This window comes from Labeo rohita, chromosome 8 (genome assembly GCF_022985175.1).
Source record: "Labeo rohita strain BAU-BD-2019 chromosome 8, IGBB_LRoh.1.0, whole genome shotgun sequence".
Lineage (NCBI taxonomy): Eukaryota > Metazoa > Chordata > Actinopteri > Cypriniformes > Cyprinidae > Labeo > Labeo rohita.
The window spans coordinates 15,277,255-15,288,736 of NC_066876.1; the positions used below are offsets into that span (position 1 = coordinate 15,277,255).

General features: G+C 34.3%; 1 protein-coding gene across 2 annotated transcripts in view; it reads left to right on the forward strand.

The window, feature by feature from the left end:
* Window positions 1-11,101, forward strand: part of ipo11 (importin 11) — a 207,586-nt gene extending 196,485 nt beyond the window's left edge. For both annotated transcript variants that reach the window (XM_051117440.1, XM_051117439.1), the window contains one exon: window positions 9,958-11,101. In XM_051117440.1, the coding sequence (XP_050973397.1) occupies window positions 9,958-10,122 (165 nt within the window). In that variant the 3' untranslated portion in view covers window positions 10,123-11,101. The remainder of the gene's footprint in view (window positions 1-9,957) is intronic.
* Window positions 11,102-11,482: the final 381 nt, after the last annotated feature.

Sequence of the window (11,482 nt, forward strand, 5' to 3'; positions counted from 1 at the left end):
CTGATGTCACATAGACTATTTTAACAATGTCCTTACTAGCTTTCTGTGCCTTGAACGTGGTAGTTGCATTGCTGTCTATGCAGGGTCAGAAAACTCTCAGATTTTATCAAAAATATCTTAATTTGTGTTCTGAAGATGAATGAAGGTCTTACGGGTTTGGAACGACGTGAGGGTGAGAATTTAATAACAAAATTTTCATTTTTGGGTGAACTGTCCCATTAATCATACATGTTACAAATGTTAATGAAGAGGAGTTTCAAGAAAGATGCAAAACATCTGCAAATTGTGACTTTTTAAATAATTATTCATAACGTGAAAATTGATGCTACCACAAATCTGACTTTGGGCTTCATTTATGAAACAAGCAAAATAAATTCCTGCGGATATCATATGAAAAAACAATCAAAAATGGATTTATGATTTAAACGGAAATTAGTACAGTTTTTTGGGAATATGCCTCGTTTTCACTGAAACTGAAAGAAAATCATAACATTATTAATATTACATGTTTTGACCCTGGACCACAAAACCAGTCATAAGTGTATTTTTTTGTAAATTTATATTTATACATCATCTGAAAGCTGAATCAACAGGGTTTCTACTGATGTATGTTTGTTAAGATAGGACAATATTTGGCCGAAATGCAACTATTTGAAAATCTGTAATCAAAGAATGCAAAAAAAACAAATCTAAATATTGAGAAAATCTCCTTTAAAGTTGTCCAAATGAATTTCTTAGCCATGCAAAAAATTAAGTTTTGATATATTTAAGGTAGGAAATTTACAAAATATTTTCATGGAATATGATCTTTACTTAATACCCTAACGATTTTTGGCATAAAAGAAAAATCAATCATTTTGACCCATACAATGTGTTTTTGGCTATTGCTACAAATATACCCATGCTACTTAAGACTGGTTTTGTGGTCCAGGGTCACATTTTCGAGTTTAACTTTCTGGGCTACATGAACTTTGGGTTGGGAACAACTTGAAGGTTTTCAAAAAATGTGAAATTTTTGCTGTTATGAATTTTCAAATGTCCTCTAACGTACTATAATGTCGTGATGTTGCTTATGAAATTTATACAATTATACTGAGTAAATCTTACTTGAAAGTCTATATAGGGGATCACTGAGACTAAAATACGCTAAAAAAAAGAAGAAAGGATCAGGGGTCCAGTTTAGCTTAAATATAGATGACTGCCTTTGCTTCTGAGTACAGTTGAGATTGAATTTATTGGCATTTACTCATCCGGTCTTCAAAGTTTTTTTACTTTATTCATTTGGTGAAAATCCATTAAAAGTTCACAGCATCTCAGGCAGGATTTCTTCCAGAAGCCTCTCTCTGCTTTATAGCACTGGCTTTGCTCAGAATAATACTTCAAAGTTCCTTTTCAGAGTGCCTTCTTCCTTAAAGCCATCCTTGTTTTTCAACAAAACCCTTCAATTGTTCAAGGTCCTAGTGCTTGCTGTGTCTAACTGCCATTTGTGGGTCTCAACAATGCGTAGTCTTTATGGTCTTGGAGGTTTCGGTTATGCAGAAGGATACGTGTCTTACAATAACCACCCATTTTGAGGACTTCCGATTTCACTCTTCTTTCCAGAACTAATTGATTTTCCTTAGAAATAATAAAACCCACTCAAATTCAGGGTCTTTCCTGTGTGAGTTGCTACAAAGTTGCTTTATATTGTCATCGAACCTACATGTATAGCTGTAGATGCTGCTTTTTATGTATCACATTTGCTTTCTGGTGGTCTTGTATCACTGCACTTTATTACACCCACTTCTAAAAGAATCCTTGTGCTTTTTTATACGACTAATGACGGTGAACATGTCTGTAATTCCTCGAAGCTGACGGATGCGTCTTTGAGTGAATAGTGGAGTTTGAAACCACAATTTTTTTATTTTTTTGAAGCTGTCCAGTTGCAATTGATAGATGTATTGATCGTGTTCCCAGGAAAACATCAAGGTTACATCGGATCACTAGAGAAATCTGATTTAGTCTGTATGTACAATTCTGTGTGTCACAAGCCCCACCATTTATCTAGAAGCAATTGATTTCTGTGTTTCAACTTTGATACTGTAACTATGAGGTTGTTCCTTTAAAAGCACCAGGATGATGCACCGTTTCCTGACTCATGGAGTAAAGCGGAGTTTTGTTTGGGGCGCCTTTCTTATCAGCAGCTGCATTACAGTGAGACGGGATGTGCTAGAAGTTCCTAATATTTTATTTTTGTTTACAACTCATTTAATTTTGTTATGAATAACCTCCCTTATGACCCTGACAGCAAAAAAAACATTTTTTTCTAGCCATGGCATTTTGCAGCATCTTAAAGCTCTTTAAAGGTTGAGTAATTAGCATGAAGGGTCAAATGTGTTTATCCTAGCAGTATGCTGGAAAACCTCTTAAAGGCTGTTGAGACAGACTCAGTTTGAAACTTGTTTTGATGTCATCTGGTTTAATTGGGTTATAGTTGTTGTAGTGTATGTCAGCTGTGTGTGTAGTCAGCAGTGTCAATGCAATGCTCTGTGAAAACCACTTTTCCCCACAGTGAAGTGGCTTTTTTCTTTTTTTTGTAAATCATGTAGCTTTTCAGTAGCAATGTTATTTTAAGTTATGGGCTAGTGGTGTTAACAGACACTACATTGCATTTTATGTGATAAAGTGGTACATAAATGTGGTAATTATTCAGTGCTGTCTGATTGCTTCTAATTATCATGGTACTGTCATAGTAAGCTACATTTTTTGTAAGATAATTTTGAGAAACTTACTGCTGCATGGGAAAATTGTTTTAGCTGTTTTACATACCCAAAAAAATAGCAATATAGTTTTCTGTTTTACTTATTTTATAGATCAGGGCTGCCCATACCCAGTCCTGGAGGGCCGGTGTCCTGCAGAGTTTAGCTCCAACCCCAATTAGACACACCTGAACCCGCTAATCAGGGGTCAGTTTAAAGAAATTAATTCTTAAATATAGCAAGGGTGCATTAAAGGAGAAGTTCACTTCCAGAACAGAAATTTACAGATAATGTACTCACCCCCTTGTCATCCAAGATGTTCATGCCTTTCTTTCTTCATTTGTAAAAAAAATTGTTTTTTGAGGAAAACATTTCAGGATTTTTCTCCATATAGTGGACTTCTATGGTGTCCCCAAGTTTGAACTTCCAAAATGCAGTTTAAATGCAGCTTCAAAGGGCTCTAAATGATCCCAGCCAAGGAAGAAAGGTCTTATCTAGCGAAACGATCGGTTATTTTCTAAAAAAAAAAAAAAAAAAAATTATACTTTATAAACTTTTTGACCTCAAGTGCTCGTCTTCTCTAGGTCTGCCTGAACTCTGTTTTTTCCGGTTCCATCTCATTTTCTCCTCCAACTTCAAAATCATCCTACATCACTGTTTCATTGTTTTTGTTTGATCATCTTTCCATGTTCACTTTGTAAACACTGGGTTGGTACTTCTGCAGTGATGTAGGATGATTTTGAAGTTGAGGGAAAAAATAAGATGGGAGTTTTTCGACATACCCTAACTGTCTTGAACCGGAAAAAACAGAGTTCAGGCAGACCTAGACAAGATGAGAATTTGAGGTTAAAAAGTATACAGATTGTCTTTTTTTTTTGTAAAATAACCGATCATTTCGCTAGATAAGACTGTTTCAACCGTTCGTTTAGAGCCCCTTAAAGCCGCATTTGAACTGCCATTCTTAAGTTCAAACTCTGATGCAACATTGAAGTCCACTATATGGAGAAATATCCTGAAATGTTTAACTCAAAAAACATAATTTCTTTATGACTGAAGAAAGAAAGACATGAACATCTTGGATGACAAGGGGGTGAGTACATTATCCGTAAATTTTTGTTCTGAACTTCTTTAAATTGATTAATAGTGACCGTAAAAAGACATTTGTAAGGGTACAAAAGACTTCTGTTTCAAATAAATGTTGTTCTTTTGAACTTTCTATCGAAAAAAAATCACAAAGATATCAAGTAGCACAACTGTTTTCAGCATTAATGATAAATGTGTCTTGAGCAGTAACTCAGCATATTAGAATAATTTCTGAAGGATCATGTGACACTGAAGACTGGAGTAATGATGCTGAAAATTCAGGAAAAAATTACATCTTAAAATGTTTTAAAATTGAAAACACTAATTTTAAAGGATTAGTTCACTTCCAGAATAACACAAAAAAACTGGTGATTTACTTACCCCCATGTCATCCAAGATGTTCATGTCTTTCTTTCTTCAGTTGAAAAGAAATAAAAGTTTTTGAGGAAAACATTCCAGCATTTTTTTTTTTTCCATATAGTGGACTTCAATGGGAACCAACAGGTTGAAGGTCCAAATTGCTGTTTTGTCTAACACTGGCTCTGCAGTGCGTGTCCCGTGGTTAGTTCTTTGTCTGTGTACTCGGTTCAAAAAGGTAGGGTAGGGTGAAAAACTGTCATTTTCTCCTCCATAATCATCCGACATTGTTGTTTTACCTTTTTTGTAAAGAGCTTTTTGTTTCACTTTACAAATTCACTTTGTAAACACTGGGTCAGTACTTTCACCTACGTCATGATTATGCAATGAGAGAAGTCAAGCTAATGCAAGACAAGCATTTGTGGTTAAAAAGTATGTACTTTTTTGTAGAAAATGTCCAATTGTTTCGCTAGATAAAAACCTTATGCGTTGGCTGGGATCGTGTAGATCGCTTTGAAGCTGTATTGAAACTGCAATTTGGACCTTCAACCCGTTGACTACCAATGAAGTCCACTATATGGAGAAAAATCCTGGAATATTTTCCTCAAAAACATTCATTTCTTTTCATGTTGGATGACATGGGAGTAAGTAAATTATCAGGAAAATGTTATTCTGGAAGTATAATATACTAATCCTTTAAGTTGTAATAATATTAAACAAATATTACTGTTTTACTGTATTAAGCCTTGGTAAGCATAAGAGACTTACCTTCTTACAGACCCCACGCTTTTGAGCTGTAGTGTATTATTATGCATTATAGTATTTATGTAAGTACTAGTTTTATATTAGTAATATAAGATGCTATATTCACACCACTAGGTGTTAATGCAAGTCTTAAACAGCTGTCATATTGCCAGCATATACAAGAAATTACACAAATCGCCTCCTCAGAAGACCTTTGGCTTTGAAACGCTGTGATTCATTCAGCACGTTGCAGAGCGAGTCTGACTCTGGAATGTTAAAATGTCATCCGGTGTAATTGGGTTATAGTTTGTTTAGTGTATATTACCGTGTGTATAGTCAGCAGTGTCAATGCAGTGCTCTGTGAAATCAATCCATTATGACTTGTAGATTCACTTAGAAAGAAAAATAAGCAGCTATTAAGGTTAAATCCCTCTGGACTAAATAGGTTAAGAACTCACACAGTCCATTAAGCTCAGACAACACCAGGTAATCTCAGTTTTAAATGTGATCTCAGGTTTTTGATTATCAAATACAGGTATCAAAATCACAGCCATCACAGTTTGAGAGTCAGATGAATCGGTGTGATCAAATATCTCAGGGGAAGATCTGAGCACAGCTGCTGGAAGTAAGTTTTCTGTGCAAATGTCTCAGGGTAAATGTTGAGTCTTGTGTTTTACACCAGTGTTATGTGGAGAGAGTGGCTGTGTGTTAGACGTTTGTCATATTTAACCTTTTTGGAGGATATTACAGTTTGCAGATGGTGGCATTTGCAATCATCAAATCCAAAAAATGACTTTTTCCTCTTATTTTTCACATGCCGCAGGGTAGCTGCTAGAGTTAATTTAGTGTGAATTCTAAGTATAATCACCAAAAAAATCACAGCTGGCTTTGTTAATGCTCATCAAATTGACAGATGTGCGCTCCGTGACACATCTTAATAAACGTATGATGTATTAGTAAGCTGTTTGTGTAATATTTACAACCATAACATTGCTGTTGAGTTTGAAAGCATCGAGCCTCAATATATCAATCAGCAAGTGTCAAAAAGAGGGTGGAAATTACACCATCCTAAATAGATTTCCCACAATGATGCATTTGCTATGATTTTTCTAGTCATTTGTTGCATAGTAGAGACTGAAACGTCAAGTAAATGTATGCAGCTACAGTATGATAATTCTCACTCTATTCATGTTCCTCCCCCTTAATTAGCAGAGCATTATTTATGTCTTGCGTTACAGTATTCAAGAGCTTTACAGTTTGACACTGCAGGCGTGCAGCGATGCAGATACGTCCATAGAGACTTTGCCTTCTAAAACATGATCTACTGTATTTTTAAAATTGCTACAAAAAATATAAAGATATTTAATACATTTTTAATTAAATGTTATCATTTTTTTTTTATTTATTTATTTTATTTATTTATTTAATTGGTTGTGTGCAGTAGGCTTACATTGAAAGAGGGACCTGAGCCAGTTTTAGAGAGCAGAATATCATAGAGGCTAAGCAATATGTGACCCTGGACCACAAAACCAGTCTTAAGTAGAACAGGTGTATCGGTAGCAATAGCCAAAAATACATTGTATGGGTCAAAATTATTAATTTTTCTTTTATGCCAGAAATCATTAGGGTATTAACTAAAGATCATGCTCCATGAAGACATTTTGTAAATTTCCTACCGTAAATATATCAAGACTTAATTTTTGATTAGTAATATGCATCGCTAAGAACTTCATTTGGACAAATTTAAAGGCGATTTTCTCAATATTTTGATTTTTTTTTTGCATCCTCAGATTCTAGATATTCAAATTGTTGTATCTCAGTTAAATATTGTCCTAACAAACCGTACATCAATGGAAAGTTTATTTTTTCAGCTTTCAGATGATATATAAACCTCGAAAATTGACCCTTATGACTGGTTTTGGGGTCCAGGGTCACATATTATTTTGTCAGGAAATGTGAGGGGGAAAAACAGTACAGTACAGTAGTTGAACTTTTGTATTTTATCTCTGTACATATACAGAGACAAAAAAACTTAAATAAAAAATTGTCCCAAAACTACCCTGGGCACTCAAAATTGAAGCCAAATATAAATATTACAAAATAAAAAAGAATTAAATATAAATGAATAGGAGTGCATCTAGAGTCATCATTGTTGGCTGTTCAGTTTGTGCTCATGGAAGAAAAGCTATTCAGGCCGAAGAGGATGATATATAACAGAATACGGTTTCTATGCCACTGCACAATTTGAGCCATATTATCAATAAACCCTAATCATGTATTATGTTTCCTAGTGTATGACAGAAAGAAAGTGTGACACTGCTTTGTCTGCACAATGGAAAGCAAACTCAATTAATGAATTCGTCTTAATGAGGGTCTAGACGTCAGTCCTTTGTTTGAGCGCAGGCGGCCACAGCGGTGATTAGCATATAAATACCGAGAGGGAATGAGTATCTTGCGTTTTCAATTCTGTCTTCGTGTGTTAAGTCACATGTGATACAAGCTCAGATCAGTGCCTTTGCTTTAACACCAAGAAAATTCCTTCACAGTTGTCTGCTGATGTGTCTCACTGTGCCTGTCCTCCAACAAATGCGCCAAACAGATACAGATTTTCACCCAAAAATGAAAATTCTGTCTTTACTTACTCACCCTCATGTTGTTCCAAACCCGTAAGACCTTCTTCGCTCGTCTTGGGAACACAAATGAAGGTATTTTTGATTAAATCCAAGAGCTTTCCGACTCTCTATAGACAGAGAGTAGGTATATTGGTATCTTTCCGGGCCTCGAACGTGGAAGGACCCTTGCTGTCCATGCAGGGTTAGAAAGCTCTCTGATTTCATCAGAAATTTTCATTTTTGGGTGAACTATCCCTTTAAGATCATGGTCCAGTACTGCAAAGCTTTTTTACACCTTTACCTTTATCTATATATCCGTTAATCTTACTAATCTTACATTTATTACCTAACAAAAACACATTTGTTTCTTTTCCTCTTCAGTGTCATTTTTATTTGTCTTATATCAAAGCAGTTCTTTAAAAAAAACTCAAAAAAGAGGCTGTTTCAGTATTTATTAGCTTTTTTAGCAGAAATTTTGTTGTTGTTGTCATTGTGCTTTATTCTGCAAGCAGGTAGATGTTTTATTGGATAATTCAAATGCTGGGGTCTCATATTTCATATATGTTTTATCTTGGTATATGTTTTTGTGTGCTATGTGCTTTATTTCATTGCAGTTCCACATCCTGATATTAAAATCATCCATTTCTAGAGTGTTGCAGTAGCGTCCCATAACTTGCATTGTGTTGAAGAACTGACATTTGGCACATAACAGAAGTGTTTTGCATTTATTATTATTATTTTTCCCGACCAAATAGTCAGTAAAAAGGAGGAAAATGTATATCAACATAAGGAGGTCAAACTAACTATTATGATTTTTTTAATTGATTTTTTTCTTTATTTTCTTTTTATTTTCTAAATTAACACCCTGATTATTTATTAATATATCTGAGGTAACACTTTAGTATAGGGAACAATTCTCACTATTAACTAGTTGCTTATGAGCATGCTTATTTTTAACATATTGGCTGTTTATTAGTACTTATAAAAGCACATATTCTGCGTGAACATATTCTACATCCATGATCCTACCTAATACCTAAACTTAACAACTACCTTACTAACTGTTAATAAGCAGTAAATTTGGAGTTGTAGTTAATTTTTTATTAATGGCGATAAATGAATTTTAAAATAAAGTGTGACCATTTATGGTGTAATTTCCTAACAAAACATAAAAAAAATCTGTAACTGTTAGATTTGGTGACAGGTTTGTAAATGTTTCATAAAATTAAGCTTTCACTCAGTACACATTTGGGGAAGAAATGTTGTTTTATAAAAATAAATATAATATAAAAAATATTATTTCCATTGCATTCAAAGGAAAAAAATTGTTGATAATTAATTATTTTTTTCTTAACATGAACTGGATAACAGATTTGAATGGTTGGTGAATATTTGTAAAAATTTAGAAGATGGAAAGATATTATGTACTTGTCTTCCCATGATCCTGTTGAAAAAAGTCCAACTTTGTGAATTTAAAACTACCTGCTTTCCATGCTAGATTAGTTTTGTTAGACAATAGTTTAATAAACACATTAAATAAGTCGCCAAAAAAAAAAAAAATAGTAGGACTGTCACTAGTGAATATTCTGGTAATCGAGTAATCGATTATTCTGACAATTAATCGAGTAATCGGTAATTATAATTATTTTTTTGTATTAATTAAAATAGACCTAAGCAAACAATAGGTTTTAAAATTACTAAATTTAATGAGGCAATAATAATTAGATATCAAAAGCAAGTAATCGTGATTTTATTGAACAAAACTGTTAAAATACATAATGTATTTTAAACAACAGAGCTAACTTACATTAAGCATTATAACAAACGATGGCAGAGGGCATCAACGGCCTGATGATTGTTTTTACACTTTACAGCACGATCTAGTCCTTGTTTAATATTGGCTAAACATTTAATTATTGGCTAAACATTTAAATTAAAATTCCATTTAATCCTTAATATTTGGCCATTTCTTGAATATGTGGAAATCAAAGAGTGAGGGTTTAAACTTTTATTCTGAAATCGCGATGAACAGTTAGCATATTGAGAAAGATATTGATGTATTCTACTGTGTTTGCATAGGTTTATAAATGATTTACCTTACACAGCTGATGAAATGGCGCATGTTGTGTTGCCAGATGAACGTTATAATAAACCTAAACTCAAACAATATGCAGAGATGGAGTTTGAGACCACATTATGAATTTTAAATGGGTTTAATATATAATGCAGCTTTGGAAAATGGTCTAATAATGCGTTTCATAGATTCTCGTCTGTTGAATCCACCACTTCAGGTATTTTGTTAGTTACTTGACATGAGAAAAATGCAGTTGAGCATTTTTTTTTAAACTTGAGTACTCGAATCGATTTGTGATGCTTTGTGTGTGTGTGTGTGTGTGTGTGTGTGTGTGTGTTTCTCTCTATAGCTGGCTCTCGAGGATCCTGTGCACAGCGTCTCTCTTCAGCAGTTTGTCTATGAGAAGCTGAAGGCTCAGCAGATGTTGATGGGGGACCAGGGCTTTCAGGCTCTCATGGAGACGGTGGACACGGAGATCGTGCGACAGCTGCAAGAGTTCATCCATGGCATGTGAGGAAGAGATGACAGCAGACTGTTAAAACCAGTCCTCCGAGACCCAAGATGTCAACATTTTAACGATAACCCAGAGAAAAGATCTTCCATATTTTTTAAACACACATTTTTGTTTGCTTCCTCAAACACACCTTTTTCAAAGTTTGAGATGGGGCAGAGAGGAAATCTACTTAGACTGAAAAAACAAGAGACGCTGTAAGAAAGAATATTATGATGCCAAGTTTTTGTAATGGGGAAAAGTTTTGAAAGCGCCATTTAAAGGGCCCAAGCAGTGTTTACACTGAGTCTTCATATAAAAAGTTGTAATTTTTGTATTTATGTAAAATACACTGCATGACATTACGCTTTTTTTTTTTCCCCTCTCGGGTGGCTTTTCCCAACCAAGTTTGCTCCTAGATCAGTATATCAGGAACTACTGAAAAGTCATTAACATTTTGATTGAAAGTATTTTCATATCAGATACAAATAATGAAAAATGAATGGATGTAAATGTTTACCTTCCCATAACTATTGCTGCTAAAGCTCCAACATTGTACCTCTCACATGAGGTTCACAGGAGGTCATAAGAACCAAATACATCACATTAATAAAAAAAGAAGTCTATTTTAATCACAAGTACAATGCAAATGTATGAGTGAATATTCTTACTGCCGTAGCAAGCTTTTCTTTTTTCTTTTTTTAAGTACACGCAATAAGTGCGTTTACATTTCTAGAAATGTTTTTGGTTGATAATGGGATGTTTAAAAACACAGTCATACAGTAGAACGACTGTCACTGTGAAATTAATTTTGAGTCTGAATAAAAGCCTTATGCTTTAAGCCTTATTTATCCACCACTAACACACATATTGTATCTCACATCTGTAATAACATGCATATGTTACATTACAGCACACTTCGCTCCGTAGATTTATTTTCACGTATGAACCCTATTTTTTCATTGATGCAGCTTCAATAAAGTTCAGTACAGTCTGAAAATCACTGCTTGTTTTGTTGGCTTGCTTGTGTAAACCAAATGCTTGACATTTTCTGAATGTTTACCATGACCTAGGGAACAAAAATCAGAGCTGGGGTTGAGTGTAGTACTAAAAATAGCTTAAATAATTAAATAAAACATGAAAACAAAACAAAAAGCATTGGGTGAATAGTATGAGTTTTGGCCTGGCAGCTTCCAATGATCTTGCTTTCCCCACTTTATAAAAGCCCAGACTTTCATGCTGATGTAATAACCAGAAACAGTCCCTGGTGGCAAGATGTGTGAATCAAGTCCAATTAAATGTGGCATTTCTGGAATTACTGTTATTTATGTCTCTCACTTTCAGCCTCCATAGCGCTCAAGTTTGTGGCTACTACTTGACTTTA